Here is a 20017-nt window from a genome sequence, read left to right on the forward strand (position 1 = left end):
TTCTTATATCCCGCCATTCTCCCAATATAGGGACTTAAGGCGGCGAACAACAAGAAATGCCTTATCCCTAATCAAGAGTTTTGGAACATGACTGAGAAGTTCATTTTCAGGAAAAACCTATACCTGGTTTTAAGATAACTATTTGTTTTTAAACAAGGTCATGTTTTTAATAAAGCAACAGCTGAAGGGCCAGCACCATTGGCTCTGCATACTGAATCATTCCCTTGTGATCCAAGGTACCACAGGCAATGAGCTTTTTAATCTCTCTTCTCCCAGTGTGAACAATAACAGAGGCTTTTGGCAGTTTTCCTTTTATACATCTGGACTTTATACATATAGACTTTCCCAGTTGCCTGAATCTTGGCTTATGACAGGGATGAGCAGCTGAGGTAAATAAGAGATAATACTGGGTGAACACAGTCAACTACCTTTCACATGGGAAATACAGGACATTTTGATTGCTTGTTTAAACACATGATAATAGCATGTTCCACTTTATTGACTGAGCTGACCTTTCCCAAAATTTTCAAAATCCATTTCTAGAGGCATTTTTGAATATTTTAGTACTAAGGGCACACAATAATCCCCTGGCCAATCCCCCCCCCAAAAAAAAAACCCCATGAGCCATTTCTGCTGCCATGAATCCCTTTGAGGAAAAGCAGGATATAAAGACAATCAAGTAAGCACTGATCAAGCAACCTTATGGAAGAACACCTTCACCATGTTGTGGCATAGTTGTGTTCATTTTCTCCAGATCATCTCTTGCTGTTCATATCAAGGGAAGAGGCATTCTGGTTAATGAGAACTTTTCATTTTATCATGGCTTATGTATTAAAATAAGTATGTTTGGGATTAAAGACTGAAGAATTTGAACTGAAATTCCTAAGAAGTATATTGATGATGTGGAGGATGAAACAAATGACTAAAGGGAGAGGCTATGATGTTTCAGGCTTTTAAAGTTGAAAAACATTGAGTTATTGAGATCATGATAGAAATTTATAAAGTCATGCATTGTACTGAGAAGGTCTTCAGTGTTTGCATGTTTAAAAAACATGGAGCCCAAATTTGTCCAAAATGTGTATTTAGACAAACTTTACTTTCTTGAACTTTGTTGACCTCGATATGCATAGATGTTCACTCACTCATATTAACAACAAGAGAGGATAATAAAAGCACACATTCCCAAACTAGTAGGCTCTTCCATGCTCAGCCTGGTGCAATTCATGGTCCACAACAACATTAATGGGTGTGTGTGTGTGTGTTCATGTGTATGATATAAACTATGTAATACTATATATATATATATCAGGAAATCTGAAAATGGACACTGTACAGCTGAATGAGTACATCTTATGGGGAAAAAAGTTCTGTTCATATGCAATGAATATTTTGGTAGGATTAAGGCTTTTCAAAAATATCATACTTTAAAGGAGATTTTTATTTCATACATATACTGCCAGCGCAACTGAATATTGTTTGCATAAAATGCATCCAAACCTTGTTAACATCATATGATTATGCTACAAGTGATAAAGAGAACTTAGGGGCTGTATAGACAAGCGGTAGGATGCAGCCCCTTTTTGCCCCAGATTAGGGGTGTGGCAACCGCATGCCGTGGCCACCTCAGGGAGCAAAATGAAACAGCGAAAAGCAGCTTCTTTTCTGCTCCCTAGCAGGGGCATCATAGCTGCGACGGAGTGGCACGATGATGCCCCTTCTGCGCTGCGCCAGAGTTATGCCATGATGCCATGCGCTGTCTAAAAGGGCACACAGCATCATGGCACGATGGGGACAGGGTCACAGCATTGAGTGTGCAGACGCTATGCTGTGACTCCACCCACAGGCTGGCACAAAGTGCCAGTCTGTATCCCCCTTCGAGGTAATACATGTTACAGTGAAAATAGATCTTTGGGAATTTTAGGTAATTCTGATGTTAGTTCCCTGGTTTCTGTCACTCCATTTGCATCCTGAATATATGTGGTTGCACAATATGTAACTTTCATAATAATAGAGAAGGTTTAGGTTAGATGTCACGTGCAATTTTTCAACCTTTACTCTGCTAAAGTTACTAAATTTTGTTTAGTAATAGAACTGTATTTCAGTAGTACTGGAAAATAAACTCAAATCAGTTCTTTCCTGCTTGACTGATTCATGTTTCAAACAATACATATGTTACACCCTGCCTTGTAACCACTGCCAGTTGAATATGCTGATCCCATGGTGCTCTAGAATTCTTTTGCTGGATGTGCTATTTATGCATGTGGATTGAGATTTTGACTCCAAAGAATAATATGCATGTGTACACATGGACATACCATGCTTGCATTAAAGATTCCCCCCATAGACACTTAATTTCTGAAAACATTAGTGATATAACCCCCCCCTCCAATACTCTAAAATAGCGTACACTGCACTTTGTAGGCAAAGTCCCGTGTAATGTTAGTTATGGGATACTTACAACCTTTCCTCTCTTGTACTCAACAGCCCTCCCAAATTCTGTTTAAACAGGCTCCCATCTCTCTGGAGCAGACTTTGGCAGAGTAGGGATTGCTTCTTCCATGGCCCAGAACACACGGGCACAAAAGAGCAGCTCCAGCCAGAAGCAGATTGGAACCTCACTGTTTGCACAACCCACTCCCAAGGTGGGCTGCTGATGCAGGGGCTGACCAGCACCTCTAGGAGTCATATTATATTGACTTCTTTCTGCTCTGGTCCTAGGGACCAGAAGGCAGCTTTAGCGCAGCTTCTGGCTGTTTTGGAGGTATGCGTCATTTAATCAGCAGACCTCCAAAGCATCCAGAGGCCACTTCATTTGGCCTGTCTGCTTCACCCCCATGTTCTGCTGATAGAATGGTGGGAAGTTTATTTGACTCTTTAACAATATAATATTGTCTTGGTGTTGTAAACTATCATTATATCATTATCTGTATGGTTAAATACGTATGCCTGCAGATTAATTTTAAATGAAACTTTTAACTCAACTCCCTTTTTTCCCTTCCCTTTATTTTCTACCCCTTCTCTTATTTCCCTGGTAACATCAATCAAGAACCTTGGCTTTATACATGGTGTACCACACCAAAACCAACCAAACAAACAAGCATGAAACAAATGGAAAACTTCTGTGCTGAACCTTTGTAAAAGGGTCATAAACAAGAAGATCTTTAGTAAAGTTAGATTTGCCTAATGGTCTTCTAATTTGTGTGCAGAAGCATCTTATCAATTAAAAAAAGACCCCTTCAGTAATAGCTGATCATTCAGCTTTAGAAATCGTTTAAGCACAGTATTTATGTCATCATATTTTTCCATACTGGTGTATTATTTTTGGACTATAGATGAGATAAAGAATTAACAATTTTAAAACAATAGGACTAACATGCTCCTCTGTGATGAAGGAATTAGATAATCGTGCATATTTGCTTAAGGGGGTCTGTATCTTGAGACTTTTATAGGGTAATATTAAAGCCCTGAGATGTCTTATTATGCCAATACCCAGAAGATTGCTTTAATGAGAAGTAAAGGGCCTTTTTCCAATTACAAGAGAATAACTGTATTAAGTTTCTGTGTTATGTCAACCTGCTTTGATTTGATTACTGCAAAAGAAATGGATTTATCTGTCAGGGTTACTTAATTAAGCCTCCTCATTGATGCTTTGCAGGCTAATATAGTGTGGTTTGCACATTTAAGTCTACATACAAGGAAAATTGGCTGAAAGCTTAGGCACAACCTATGAAGATAACATACAGGAGTGATTGCTTGTCATTTTTCAGATCACTGGGTAAAAACCTTACTATACTGCAATGACATGAGTAAAACCTTACTATACTGGAAGGACATGAAATTAAAATACCTTGGTGATAAAGAAATGGCAGTGATGTCATGAAAATTTTTGAGGCTACACCATATTCTGGGTTTCCTGGAAGATAGAATGGAGACATTGGAGTGATGGTACATGGACATGTTCTTAATTCTTTGGTAGAAATGTGCTTGTTTATTCAATTTCCAACTATTCAGAACAGTTTTCTGAGGCAAGAAAATTTTAAGTGGCCAACTGAAAACATGATAAAAGTAGTATTTGTGTCTCTCTGTATATGCATCTATATTTTAAAAATACCTGTTTCCCAAATGACATTTAATTTTACAGGTTTTAAAATAGAAACAGCTTGCTTCATAGTTATCACACAGGATCCCCCAAAGTGCATAGATCCCCAAATACAGGACTAAGGTCAGCAATTTACAACCTACATAGGTCCTTTTCTTTGTGCTGGCACAAGTGTAAGGTTGACAAAATGGGGTTGCTGTGGTGGTATAGTCAAAACGGCCCAATTCTCATGATGACATTATTTGTCTGCTGAACACATTTTCCACACTGTGAGTGTTTCATATGTGGCATTTCTTTTGTATGAAGACTTCAGATCTTGCCACAGTTTTTAGCATTCCAAACTAATAGTTTCAATTATATATTCAGCTTTAGTCAGGTTTGTAGGAAAGGAGCCTGTCAGTCTTCACCCTTTGTTGCCTGCAGTAGAACCCAATAGTATCTCCTTCAAGGCAAATACTTTAAAAAACAATTTGCTGCATTATTCAGATAATAACTCCTTCACTCACAGTTCCACCATGGAATAGCAGCAATGCCACGTGAAGCAATTTGTAATTCCTTGTTGCTGAAAGGGTTGAGCATGCAGCCTGTTGTTGTTGTTGTGTCCCTTCAAGTCATTTCCGACTTGTGGCGACCTTAAGACAAACCTACCATGGGTTTTTTTTGGCAAGTTTCTTCAGAGGTTTGCCATTGCCATCCTCTGAGAGAGTGTGACTTTCCCAAGGTTACCCAGTGGGTTTACATGCCCAAGCCAGCATTTGAACCCTGGTCTCCAGAATCATACTCCAGCACTCAAACCACCACACATTTGGCTCAGTTATAACTCAAGGATGAGCAGAAAGTAGTTGGTTGCAAATTAAAGATTGCTCACCAGTTTCTGCCCACCAGAAATCTTGAATCAGAACAATAAGCCCAACTTTATATTATTCAGGAAAGTTTCACACATTACGTGGAACTGCTGTCATGTTGTCCCCATATTGATAACCCCCCTCACAGTCCTGTATTTTACTTTGTCAAAAACATATTTTGAAATTACAGGCACAGGTTGCAGAGTTAAAGCCTCACTGCTCCTGCCCTACTTTGATGAGGTTTCTAATGTTTACTTTTCCCAGCCCCTCTTACGCAGCTCTCAAAACCTAGGCAAGATCCTTAAACATGCCAGCACCTCATCTACAGAACATTGGGTAAAAAAAGTGACCCTAGACTGCCTGAACTAATGTGAACCATTGAAATTTGGATAAATTCAAAAAAACCCACCCCAGCCCCTTCACACAACCAATCAATGCAAAAAAACTCAAATCAAAACAAAAACACTAAACAATCATATTCCACTGAGTCTGGTAGAGATACCACATTACAGTGCATCCTTATGGCATATCAGAAGAATGTATGTTAAAAACTGGACCCAACCCCCAGCACAGTGGCTCAAAGTGTAATTAAAGTCTAATTAGTGTAGATAAATCACATTTTTGCACATTCCTTCAAAGGCCTCTACAGCTGTCTGGTCGGTGTGCATCTAAAGCACAAGTTGTGTTTGGCTCATAGTCTGGAAGCTGTGGAGTTGGTGGATGATTTTTTCATACTTTCCGTATCACTAAGTCAGAACAATTTAAAGGTTTAGACTGGGCTAGAATGGTTTTATCCAGTTTCTGGTTTATTTTCTCACCCTATGTTAGAGTAATGCAGCTGTATCACTTTAGCAATGAAGGCAATAGAATATCTAAGCTAGATTTAAGACAGATAACTGACGTTCTTCAGGCATCTGAAGTATTTTTTGATTGGAGTAACAGCAAGAAAGTCAGAATATCATTCAACATATAAATGGCACATACATTAGGTGAATAATATGCATTTTAAATTAGCTGTCATATGTTCCAAATACAGTCCATGGTACTGCATGAATTTCCAATCTTTAATATAGCCAACCAACTATCATATATAATTTTATACTTCAATATTGTTCATACATGCATTCTTTTCCCTTGATGATAGTAATACTGAGTTATGACTTGAATGCATGCATGGATTATTACAACTGAAATTTCACCAGCTGCATTTTTTCATTGTTTCACATAATCTCAGATCCCATGCTTTTCATTAGCAACAGTTCAAACACTCTTCCACATATCAGCTGTTGAGTCCCATTGACTTTGAATGACCATTGTGCATTAAATTCAAGCATGTTTGTGTAAGTGTCTTGTGGATCACACTGTTTGACAGCAATCTGAAGTCTGTTTGCTAATAGATTTGTATACAATTAGCAAATCTGTGTCTTGGGAGACTAAAGTAGAAGTGTATATTTGAGTAATTCAGTTACAGGAAAGGAAAAATGGAAACCTGGAAGAAGGTGCCGTTGATTGTACAAGTAAAATTAATCACATTAATCTTTATTGATAGGGTGTGTTCTTAGTTTCATAGGTACTTTTGATGTTACTGCTTAGTGAATGTTGTCAGTATACTTTTGCTAAGTGCTATGGAATTCTGGGAACTGTTGTTTTGTGAGACATTTAGCCTTCTCTATCAGAGAGCTCTGGTGTCATAACAAACTACAATTGCAAAGGTTCCCTAGCACTGAGCCAGGGCAGTTAAAGAAGTCTCAAACTGGATTATTTCTACAGTGTGTTTGGGACCATTATCAGCAATAGTTGAAAAGGCCCCACTGTTAATTTCTGTAATCTCTTCAAATATTTTAACATTTTTAAAGGTTGTGTTTTGGGTGGGAAGAAGCAGGACACACACACACACACACACACACACAGAATATAAATGTAAAGTAGAGGTGGGAATTGTGCAGGTTTTCAGGTATTGTTGGAATGCAAGTCCTAGCAGCCCTTGTCATAATAACTAATGGCAAAGAATGCTAGGAGTAGCAGTTTACCAGTATCTGGAGAGCCCCACCTGTTACTTAAAGATTCCCACTTCTGCGTGACATTTAAATGTGCATAACTGCTACCTTTGGCCACCTTAGATCTTACACTCAAATACATATGCATTTTCCTTAAACTGTTAATTGATTTCCACTCAGCACATGGGTAGAGATTTCAGATTGGAATAGAGACCATGAAGCTAAACCCTGCTGTAATGTCTGTTGAAAAGCCATTCAGAATTTCATCTGTGATTTGGATATGCCTTGAATGAGAATCCAAACAAGTTAATAATCAGTTGCATAACACCCAAGATTTTAAAAAGCTCACCCTTATTACTGAAAGAAATGGTTGATTTGATTTGTCATGTAAACAATACACATTTTTAAAAGAACTTGGGCACGTTACAGATGCGCACAAAGTACGTGCGGAGCACGTATTAGAGTTAGGAAGGGGTGTCACTTCCTGATGCCCCTAACCCTAATGCGCGTGGAGCGCGTAGAAAATGGCGGCACTCTATACACATGGGCGCTGCCATGACTATGTCATGACCGCACCGCCTCCAAATGGGGCGGCACGGAAGTGATGTATTGGGGCCCCTTTCTGCGGCCCCAGAAGGAGCTCCGTTTCGGAACTCCTTCCAGGATTTGCATCGCTGGCGCAGCCTCTACACAGCTGTGCCAGCAACGCAAATGAGAAAGGGGCTGAGTGGACCCTTTCTCCGCATCCTTGCTGCCGCTGGGTGTACTTGGGGCTCGAAGCCCCAAGAACACCCATTTCCAGGCCGCGGGGAAGCGGCCTTTTGCCGCTTCCCCGCAGCCTGGATAAGCGTCGGATTGGGGCCTCAGAGGCTGCCGTTGTGGCAGCTGAGGCCCCGATACAGCGGGGAAAGGGCCAGTTACAGGCCGCCCCAAACGGGCAGTCTGTAACTTGCCATAGTTAAGTATTTACTTGGAATGTCTTGTGTTATTAACACTTCAGTGTTTCATTGAAATAGTAGGAATTGTGATTCATAGAAATATAACATTAAGAAATACATTAATATACAAGGGGCGGAAAGAGGGATTGAGCTGGAGGCAAACCATTTCTTTACCCATACAGCTAGGCTGGAGATATGTGATACAGATGTCTAAGCTCTCTAATTGCACTTGCAGACCCAATTCAAATTCTGCATATAATTTAAGTGCTTTCCTTTGTTAATCTTTTATACATGCCTTTTTGTACAGATTAAATCTGTTGTTTGAAGTAATAGAATTAATAATCCATAATGAATGTGATGGCAGATAATACTCTAGTATCCTTTTATAATAAATTAATGGCATGCTCTCACCTGGAATGTTGTTTCAGTAATCCGAACAGGGCATATGCAATTTTAGTAATATGGAAGAATTCAGTAACAGTCAGTATGAATGATTGCATAGTGTTTCTAGATGACTCTTGCATGTGTGTGTATATGGGTGCGTATATATGGCTTGGCTATTATATATAGGGCTGATTTGGGTGATAGGGGGCCTGAACGGACAGGCCAAAATAAAGCTGCTTCGGGTCACTTTGGAGGTATGCTGTTTAAATGATGCATGCATCCTAAGAGGCCAGAAGCTGCACCAAAGCCATGCTCCAGTCCAAAGGACTGGAGCACAGCTTTGACATAGCTTCTGGCATCTCATTATAATATAATTTAAACAGCATACCTCCAAAGGGACCCAAAGCAGCCTAATTTTGGCCTGTCTGTTCGGGCCTATTTGAAATGTAGCTTATTAGTGATATGCATGTACCAGCACACACTATCCCAGTTGCTCTTGCTAACTGTGAAAGTAGCTAAACAAATCTGGGTGAGAGTTATATTTCATTTAGGATGTTGTGGATTTTTTTATCATCCAAATGATTTGGACTTCAACTCCCATCTTGACCAATGCTCAAGGCTTCTGGGAGCTGAAATCCAGAAGATTTGCAGGGACAAAATGAGAGAAGCACAGATTTATAGTCAAAACATTGGCTCTTTTCTTTTCTCATCTGTTTCTTTCCCAACAAATCCATGTAAGAGTCCAAGGTTTGCTTTATACCCATTTCCTACAACACATAAATGCTTGCATTTGGATGACATTGTAAACAAGCCACAGAAAAAATTATGTGGTTTGTTTAGGCACTCTCACTGCAGGTGGCTTGTACATGTCAAACCAGGGGTCATGCAGTTTCCTGGCTTCTTGTGTCGGCCAACCAGGCAATTATATAGCAACCTTAAACCTCAAGCAGTGTCTGGGAGAGAAGAAGCTTGTGTACTTTTACTAATAAGCACTGCTTCACAGAAGAAGAGCTTAGGGTCAGTTAGGACAGGGCTGATGATATATGGATGATAAACTGGATATAAATTGATGGGAAAAGAGTATCATGGACCCAGAACAGATGGGCCAAAAGAAGCAGCTCACAGCCACTTTGGAGGTGTGGCGTTCAAATGATGCGCACTTCAAACATGGCCAGAAGCCACACCAAGGGATTTCCCAGCTGCTGGCAGCACGGCTTGGGTTCTGTGGCCACAGCCCACTTTGGGAGCCATCCATGTTGTCCTGATCCACTTGCGGTCAGAGCGGGCTTGGGCAGTTCTTTCCCGCCCAGCTATTCTAGCCCATATTCTCATAGCATCTTCTTAGTTCATTCTTTCTAAACATTTCCTGAAACAACCATAGTGTGATAAGCAATTATAGCCAATAACCCTTTGTCCATAATTGTTTCCCATTGTGGGATTGAATCATGGAATTCAAAAGGAATACATTATATTTTCTAGGTAGTATCTTTCCCTGCCTTACTGTATATTATCTGAAGCCCACTGAATAAAAGCTAATGCTAAAACCAGTAGGTGTGTGGAACCATATAAGAATATGTATATGATATAAACTATATAAAAGTATAAGATGATACATTATATGATAATAGTGGCAAGATTGTTGTATACCCAGTGTTGGAAAACAAACATAAGAAGAGTGGACCGTTAAAGTTTTTGAGTTAGCTGAGATTGACAAATTGGTAACATTTATGAAAGAAAAATCATTGGACAATTTTTTAAAAAAAGACTGGAAAGTGTTTTTGATTTATATAAAGAAGAAAGAATTTGATGGTTGAAGCAATTTTGTTTATTTTTCAGGTCAGGAGTAAAATAAAAATAAATTAGTATTACTCAGAAAATATATATTCTGAGCATTAATATTTTTAGGTTTGGAAAGTGGGAAGCCATTTGCCGTTTGTGTTGTGTCAATTTGATTTGTATTGATTGTCATAGTTTTATATAGAAGGGGTGAGTTGGAGGACTAGAGAGGTTGGGGAGCAATTTAGTTTAGTTTAGGGTTATATTTATAGATTAGTGTCATTTTGATTTTTATATGTTATGTGTGTGACTGAGGGTTGTTAAAAAAAGTTGATATGGTTTTTGTTTAACAACTCAATAAAAATAATTTAAAGAGAAAGAGAAAGAAATGTGCAGTATTTTACGCAGAGTATTACCTTCAGCCCAAACAAGAGACAATTAATTCTAAGTTGGTGAAACAGAATGCTAGGTAGTGTTGATGTATTTATGACAGTCAACTCCAAAGGTATGTATGATCAATGCCATGCTGAAAATCCAGTGTTAGATAAAAATCTTGTGCATTATAGGATAGATAAAAGGTAGATAATCTGGATGAAGTAAATTCTGTTGTGGCATATGTTACAGAAAATAGATGCATAAATCAGTAAGCCAGTAATCATTCACTCACCCAATTTATGTTCCACTTTTCCCTCAAAACCAGAAAGCAAGGTTTTAAGATGAAGAGATATAAATAAATACATAAGAAATATTATAATTGCTCTTGTTAATTGCCCTCGGGTTGACCACGACTCATGTCCACCCTGTGGATGAGGCATCTCCAAGACCCCCTGTCCTCAATTGCTCTGCTCAGGGCCTGTAAATTACTGATTGTGACTTCCCTAATTGAGTATATCTCTGATGTGTGATCTTCCTCTTCTTCTGCTACCTTCTACCTTCTCTATCATTATTGCCTTTTCTAGTGAGTCATTCCTGCGCATGATGTGGCCAAAGTGCAGCAGCCTCAGTTTCATCATCTTGGTTTCCAGGAAGAGTCTAAGCTTGATCTATTCAAGGACCCATTTGTTGGTCTTTTTGGCTGTCCATAGTATTCTCAGCACTCTTCTCCAGCACCACATCTTAAGAGTTGATTTCTTCACTGTCTAGCTCTCACATCCATACATGGTGATGGGGAATACAAGGGATTGGGCAATTCTAACTTTAGTGTTCAGTTGCATATTTTTACACTTTAGGCTCTTTTCTAATTCTTTCATGGCTGCCCTTCCCTTTCCCATTTCCATATTATTATTGTTGTTGTTGTATGCCTTCAAGTCATTTCTGACTTGTGGCAACCCCAATACAACCCTATCGTGGGGTTTTCTTGGCAAGGTTTGTTCAGAGAAGGTTTGCCATGGCCTTCTCTTGAGGCTGAGAGAGTATGACTTGCCCAAGTTTACCCAGTGGGTTTCATGGTAGAGTAGGCATTTGAACCCTGGTCTCCAGAGTCACTATGCCATGGTAAATATTATCATTACAATATAATTAAACTATCAATAACCTTGAGTGCAAATGTAAACACATGTTGTTGTTGTTTTAAAAAAGGATGAAAAGAGTATAGCATGCTAGTAAACGCACCGTCTTTAAAGGTAGTTCCTGAAAACCTAACAAAACAGGGGACAAAAAATTTGCCTACTGATTAAAAAATTGCAAGGAGAAGGATATGCTAGATACCCGAATAAGGGAATTCCAGAGCTTAGAAGCAGACCACATAGAAAACACTTATGTCTCTATAAAAGAGGAGGGGATGTATGGAGGACTCCTTTAAGCATAGGAGTCTTACAAGCTTTAGTTATTTTTAAAGGAACAAGTACTTGATGTCTGCTAGACACTCTGGAGAACTAGAGGAGAGAAAATATTTTTTGTCCCCCCCCCCCCCCCTTGTTTTACTAATTTTGAGGGACACTTCTGTTTTGATTGGATATTGCCTGCTCCTAATACACTGTCAGAAACAAAGATGTTCCTTACAGTTCTAATGTTTCTTACATTCAGGACTTTGTAGCTCCATTGGTAACAACAACATGATAATTGTATGCCAAAACAAATTGAAAATAGTTAAAGTGACTTTCAGTCTCTAAAGTGTCCTAATATTGCATTTATTTATTTTTTTACATCTCTACATAGTTGCTGTTTGATAACTCCGATCATGGATGTCATTTATCTTGATTAGTTTAGTTTCATAAAGTTATTTTAAATGGGCTGCTCTGTTCACCTCACTATAATCCTTTTTACAAGCATTTCTCTTTGCTTACTTTAGGGTCCTTTTCTTGTTACAGTACATTATTATTTGGTCTTAATATCGCTGGGAAAAAAATCACTAGAACTTCATACTTAAATTTAAGCCTGTTTTTAATTGCTTTGCTGGATTGCAGACTAACTAGAATAGTCACAGGAGAGTTCTAACACATTTTTAATGCACAGTCAACCAAGCTTATTCCAACAAGCTTTAGTATGCCACAAAGCACATAATGGCTTCTGCTTGAAACCATAGAGTTCAGGGACTTCTGTTTCTACTCTTGGGCCTTGACACAACTTCAGAATGGCAGTGACCTACCCTGAGGCATATGATGCACTCTCTTTGACTTTCCATGAGGAACACCTAAATTGCATTTGGGGTGCTGCTGGAAGCATCCACTCTGCCTACCACTCCCAAGTGGCCTAAGAGAATTAGACATGATTGAAATCTGCAATTTGAATTACTCACATGGAAACAACTTCTTTCTCTCTTCCTTCATTCCCTTGATTTTCAGAGGGGGTTTTCCTTTGCCTTCCTATAAGGCTGAGAAAATGTGCCTTCCCTAAGGTCACCCAGTAGTTTTCCATGAATGAGCAGAGATTCAAACCATGATTCCAGAGTCATAGTCCAGCACTCAAACCATACACCATGCTGGCTCCTAGTTGGGGACTTACTGCATCCCAAAATCTCACATGTTTTTCTGTACAGAAATATTAGCTTTTTGCAAAGAAAATATTGTTTTCTGTGCAAAAAAAAAAAAAAAAAAAAAAATCCACATGAAAATTTTATACAGCATGAGCCCAAAACTTTTTTTAAAGGAATCTTTTTAATGTATAAGTGATCTTGAGTCCTAGTTCTGGAATAATGCAGGGTATAAATAAAGTTAACAACAGCAACCTTGAAGATGCTCTTCAGTCTATGATTCTACTTATCAGTTTCTCAAAACTCAAGAAACAAAATTTTAACTATTGTTCAGTGATGTATTCAAGTCTTTTACTGTAAGCCTCAAGTCAAGTCTCTACTTTCAAGTCTTAAGTCAAGTCTCAAGTACTTCCAAGATAATTTCAAGTCATGTCTCAAGTTGCATCTCAAGTCTGGGTGCAAAATTTAATGTCAAAAAAGAAGATGTGGGCCATGGGGGTGGTGTTTCAATAACTAGAAAATCCAGGAAGACATGCACAAAGGTACATAAAATAAGTTCTCAGAGGGGAACAGGAAATATTTTGGTAGTGGGGTTGATGTAGAAGGATCCTTCTAAAGCTTTTGAAAAGATGTGCAGCAAAGACAGGTGGCTGTGCAGACCTTAATCCCTGCCCATTCCCTAATGTGTTTGCTATTTCTGGATGAAGGTAGGCCAGAAAGTCAGTTGCTACAAATATACAAGCTGAAAGTTGAGTTGAGATAGTGCATTATTTATTGTTGTGTTGAATCCAATTCAAGTCATTGAAGCGACATGAGTCCAACTTGAGCCCTAGTTTACATCACTACCATTGTTCAAATAATTTCAAATATCCTTGTCATCCCTACTGAACAGCAGGGTATCAATGCTAAATATCAATACATTATAAATAAATCAGATGCCTCTACCAAAAAATAAGTCCATGAAACACATTTTTGGTGAAACAATGGCAAGTTACAGACTGCCGGATTGCGGCAGTCTGGCTCTGCCTCCGTTTGCAGCGGCCGGGAGCCGCAGCGGCCAAACCGCACGGCTCCCGGACGCTCCGAGGAAGGAGCGTGGAAATCATGCTCCTTCCTAGGCCCCGGAAGAGATGCCGCAAGGCGCTAGTCGCGCACTCGTGGCATCACTTCTGGGGTGTGATGTGCAGATGCACAGTGTCCGCTACGTCAATATGGCGGCGGCCGTGTGGAACGGCCGCCACCATTTGTCACAGACTCTGCCCATGATAGGGTTAGGGCCGTCTGGAAGAGACGCCCCTTTTTCAAACTGGGACATCCTCAGGATGTCCCTAATGGCAGTCCACAATACAGTGATACATAAATAAATCCACAATACAGTGATACATTTATTAAGCCAACCAAAATGCACATTATACATGTTGTGAGCTTTTGAAGATCCACTGGCTTCTTCATCAGGCAAAGGTGTTAAAAATGATACAGGAGGGGGGGGGGAAGATGCCGATGTTAGTTATATCCCTGCATTTGGTTAAGATGTTTTAGTTCTTGACCTTAGTTCAGATGTTAAGGGAAAGTATTAATGCAGGTGGGCTCTTCCTCCATCTAGTCATGTGGGTGCTGGTATTATGCAGTCTGAAACAATCATCATCCTCCCATATCATTTGTAACACCTGATGAAAAAGCCATGGAGCTTCAAAAGCTTGCAACATGTACAGTGTGCATTTGGGTTGGCTTAATAAACCCACTGTCTTGTGGATTTTGGATGATAATGTACTTTTCCAACATGGCTACTCTGGATATGTTATAAAGCAAGAACCTATCTTAGGTGCTTTACAGACTGCCCAAAAGGGCGGTCTGCTGCCGCCCTTGTTTGCTGCATGAGGGAGCTGCAGTGGACAAACCGTGTGGCTCCCCTGTGCAGCAAAAAGAAGCCGCATAAAGCGGCTTCTTTTTCTGGCGCCATTATGATGCCACAAGGTGCCAATGGCGCACTTGCGGCATCATCAAGGCGCTGCGACATGCAGACGCTAGGCGTCCATCACATCAGAATGGTGGCGCCCTATACACATTTTTACGCCCTCATTATGTGCGAGGGGCAAGGCGTGTCAGGAAGCACCGCCCCTTGCGCGTAACGATGGCGGCCAAAAGGCCCCATCTATAAAGCGCCCTTGATGGGTCCTTCAACTTAGTGTAGATACATTAACATACATGTGCAGGCTTATCACAGGCCCCTCTGGATTTTCTTAAGTGAGACCAGAATAAGAGACATGATACAAAGTCCGTTCCTTTGTTTGTGCTACAGTTTATCGACAAAATCATTCTTTTTTTTGCATGCAGAAATCAAAGCTCTTCAAAACCCATATTGTTAAAATCTTGTATCATTTTTTAGAGGCGGGTAGAGAAAACTGCAATTAAGCAGCAGTTATTTTGAGCCACTACCCATAGTCCTCTATAGATACTGTGGGTCCTTGTTATCTGCTGAAATTTGGTCCCAGGACTCCCTGTGGATACTAAAATCTATGGATGCTCAAGTCTCATTAAATATAATGGCATAGTAAAATGGTGTTCCTTATATAAAATGAAAAATCAAAGTTTGCTATTAGGAATTTATATTTTTTTAAATATATATATTTTAAGATGTGGACGGTTGAATCTGTGGATAAAGCATTCATGGATAAGGAGGAACGACTGTACTAGATTGATTTCACGAGTTAATAAACTACACACAGACATTTACTGGAGATTTCTTAAAAGGTTTTCTAATCTCAGCCCCTGTAGCATTTCATTCAACAATATAGGGTATCAGTATCTGAAGTGAGAATAGGAAAACCTGAATCTGCATGCATCCTTCAGCCAAATATAATTCAGCCTGTGGCATCATAACACTCCTCTGTATCTTCCTGCCAATATCTTTGTCTGATTAGGGCTCAAGGGTACAACTGCATCTTTCCCTCTTTCCTAACTTTTTCTCCTTATATCTCCCATTTCTGCACTTGAGTAATTGGTTGTTTTTTTAAAATTAAGTGTCTATTGTATGTCATAGGATAAAGCATTGTTATGTATTGTATGTGTCAGATAGAGTAAGATGCTTGTTGGAAGGGTTGCGAACATGGAACATCAGAGGTAAATGGTGACTAGTTGGGAGTCTGAAAGATTTAAAAATGCTTATGTGTTACATCAGATACTGTGTATAGCATATCTGGAGAACAAGAGTAGAGAGCAGTGATTGTAGTGATTGTAGTAGGCTAATTAGAAGAAGTAAATAACTGATAGTAATCATTAAGACATTTATGTAACCACATGCACAGATGAAAGAAGGGATGGGATGTGTGGATGAATGTTGGTATGACAAAGAAGGACAATGAATACCAGTTGCACAGCATGTCTTGCCTCTGAGAGAAAAGAATAATTCACATCCACACTTACCTTTGATTTGGCCCTGTCCATCACTATTATACAAATTAACTCTGAAGGAGTTGTACTCATATTTCTAGAATAGTAGAAATGTCAGGTACTGGCTCAGGGTAATCCTGTCTCCCACTCTGAATCTATGGTTTCATCTTCTGAGGATGTGAAATCAGATACCATCAATTTGGATAAAACAATTTCAGTGGCATTTGTCAAGCCAATTTAAGAGTGAAGACCATTCCAGTACTTTGTAAACACTAGTCTACAACAGGAGAGGACAGTGGGACTGCATCTAACTCTGCAAGACTTTTTTTACAGGCTTCAGCACTTCCAGATTCTGACAACCACCTTTTTCCCCCAAAAAAGGTTCCAGGGTCATCTTGCATGGATTAACATTAAAATAAATAAAAATAAGACCAAAAGTGGACTTCTGGACATTTTCAGTTTTGTTTCATTTTTCCAGTATTTGGCAATCATTGCCTTTTCTGGTTTATTCTACACCTGAGTCCATCACAAAACATTTGTGCTTTACCCCTTGTCCTGTTATACTTCACCTCCAACCCCATGTATTGTGGATGTTCATTTCAGGAATTTGCAACCCCTAGAGCAGTGCTACTCAAAAGTGGCTGCCAATCCATGGTAAGTTTCCATGAAGGAAAGAAACAATTGTAGCCAGTGGGAACAAATATGGGAGTAGTCCTTGGCACACCAGGGGGAAAATGACCAGCAGACCCCCAACATCAGATAGCATAAGAAACACTATCCTAAACAAGAGCAGCAATAACTGTCCTGTTAGTCTGTGGCTACAATTAAACTTAAGGTCTTTTGAAGTGCTTATCTAATACTCTGTATGCTGAGACATTTTAGCAACCACCTGAGTGTTATTATTAATTTTTGTGTCATGGATACTCTGCAAATCCATTTGTAAAAACAGGTTATGAATGAGTATTCACTATAAATATATAGAGGGAGGGAGGGAGGGAGGGAGAGTAGGGGATACTTGGTCATCAGTTTCCTTACTTCATTTGTTCTATAGTGTTCCGTTTTATCCTTGAGTGTATGTGTTTCTGTGCTACAATTTGAATTCAACTTCAGCCAGTGACTTCTAGTCACTTCTTAAAGTCTCCTGAAAGACTGAGTGACTGGAATAATTTTTATGTGCAAACCTCCGGTTCCTGAGGGTCCAGTTCATTTCTGCTGTGAATTTAAATGAGTTAATTTAAGTGGTTGGGTCAGAAGCCACTATCATTGTAGTAGCCCTGTGCCTGGTTCTTAATTAAAGGCAACAGGAGATTAATTTGAAACATTAATTTAAAAGTGCCTTTACAAAAGGAAAGAATTATTGCAATAAAGCCTAAAGAACTTTTTTGTCCCTAGATGTAGAAGACAGAACTAGCTCAGGGTCCTGGGGGAATGGAGGACATCCTAGTCCATCCAGGGTAAGTATATCTAATCTCTTTTCCCCCTCACCAGACTTCCTGTGTATGCAAATTTAAAATCTAAATGTGAGTTTTACACCTGATTGCATAGGAAAATGTACATGCAAATTTGGTTGCAGAGCAACCTATTCCCAGAATTGCATTTTTAGATGCTTATCTGATTCTGTGGTTGAATTTGACACCTGCTTTCTTCCTGCTAACAGGTAGTCAGAAACTTCATTAAATGTTTTGCTTTGCTTGTTGCTATCAGCCTTTGATCCATTGCCCTAAATTATCTCTGGCCTGTAAGCTGTGCTTTTGGCTTCTGTTGGCTTTTCACTTCTTGTAGATGGCATTCCAGATGTTTTTAAAGGCGCAAAATAGAGAATATGACTTTTGGGCATCTTGCATACTAGGAGATATGTGAGCTCTGCACTCTAGTTTAGCTTTGCTACTGTTGTTCTCCTTAACTATGTCCTTTAAAATGTTATTAAACATAAAAAGAAATATATAAATCATGTCCTTGCAGAAGACAAAGAAATTAACACGTCAAAAATAACTATGAAGAGTATATGTCTACACCACATAAATTTCTTCCTATACATTGAAACTAAAAGGATTCAAGTGAGAATAGTAATTTCCTATTCTGGTTCTTTTTAGTGTCATACATATGTAACTCATCCATTTGACAGTTTTTGCTATAAGCCATAACTTAATAACCTACATGTGTGGTACAATTTTAGAGGCATTTCCTGCTGCTTCTGCTATAGCAAGAGAGGTCAGAGCAAAGAAGCTTTTAATCTGCTCCTGGGATGTTGTGGCTCTAGTTAGAAGATCCAACCAATTTGTATGAGTTTCACTTTAATACTATTGCTTTTTAAAAAATGTAAGCTGCCTTGTCTGACCTACTTGAAAGGTGGACCTATGCATTTATGTCTGCATAAAGATATGAAAACATATCAAGAATATACTGTTGAAATAAACATCCATCTAGTCCAGCATTCTGTTTCCTCCATGATCAACTTATATGTGAGTGAAGCCTAAACATAGAGCATGAGTATAACTACATCTCCAGCTTCTGCTCTTCAGCAGCTGGTACTGAAGGCAATACTGCCTCTGATAGTGAAGGTAGTGTAGATATCATGTTGAGTCGTCACTAACAGAATTTGCTGTTGTGTGCCTTCAAGTTGTTTCTCACTTATGGCAACTGGAAGGCGATCATGGGCTTTTCTTGGTATGATTGTTCAGAGGAGGGATTTGTCTTTGTCTTCCTCTGAGGCTGAAAGAATGCAACTTCTCCAAGGTCACCCTGTGAGTTTCCAATGGCTGAGTGAGGATTCAAACCTGATCTCCAGAGTCATAGTGCAGTGCTTAAACCATTAGACCATGCTGGTTCGCCATTGATTGCATTATCCTCCATTAAATTGTCAAAAAAATTAAAGCCATCCAAATTGGTGACAACAATTGGCATCTTGTGATAACCTTATGGAATTATTATCTTCAAGTGTACACCCTTTACACTTTGCATCATTGGGATGCATCAATAATAATAATAATAATAATAATAATAATATGCTTTATTTATATACCGCTCTTCCGAAGCGATCAAAGCGGTTCACAGAATCATTTAAAACTTTTACATCATAAAAGCAGCATCTCAATGTATATATCAATAAAAACTAATAAAAATCAATAAAATCTAACATCGATAAAACATGCAAATAATAAAACAGGCAAGGAATCTATCAATTGTGGTTAATCATTTGTATCAAGGGAGACAGTCTCTATGAGGAGTCCGAAGGAAATGCTAATCGGAAGAGGTAGGTCTTTAAAGCCTTTTTGAAGGCCTCCAATGTGGGGATCGTACGAAGCTCTTCTGGAAGTTTATTCCAGTACATTGGTGCAGCTGATGAAAATGCTCTCTGGTGGGTTGCTACTAGTCTCACCTTAGGGTGTACTAATACATTTTTTCCTGATGTTCTGAGAATGCGGGGCGGACTATATGGGGAGAGGCGTTCCTTCAAGTAACTTGGGCCCAAGCCATATAGGGCTTTATAGGTAATAACCAACACTTTGTATGGAGCCCGGAAGCTAATAGGCAGCCAGTGTTATATGGTCTGACCTGGAAGTTCCAGCGACCAATCTGGCTGCAGCATTTTGTACTAGCTGAAGCTTCCGAACCTGGTACAAAGGTAATAATAATAATAATAATAATAATAATAATAATAATAATAATAATAATAA

The 20017-nt window shown here is 39.2% G+C and overlaps 1 protein-coding gene across 14 annotated transcripts in view; it reads left to right on the plus strand.

Moving 5' to 3' along the window:
- Positions 1 to 20017, plus strand: part of TCF4 (transcription factor 4) — a 438455-nt gene that overhangs the window by 99165 nt on the left and 319273 nt on the right. For all 14 annotated transcript variants that reach the window (XR_006102477.1, XM_042454744.1, XM_042454750.1 and 11 more), the window contains one exon: positions 17733 to 17794. Coding sequence is in view for 13 of the 14 variants with exons in the window: in XM_042454744.1 (XP_042310678.1) it covers positions 17733 to 17794 (62 nt within the window). In the remaining variant the exon portion in view is untranslated. The remainder of the gene's footprint in view (positions 1 to 17732; positions 17795 to 20017) is intronic.

The sequence above is a fragment of the Sceloporus undulatus genome, chromosome 2 (genome assembly GCF_019175285.1).
Source record: "Sceloporus undulatus isolate JIND9_A2432 ecotype Alabama chromosome 2, SceUnd_v1.1, whole genome shotgun sequence".
Taxonomy (NCBI): domain Eukaryota; kingdom Metazoa; phylum Chordata; class Lepidosauria; order Squamata; family Phrynosomatidae; genus Sceloporus; species Sceloporus undulatus.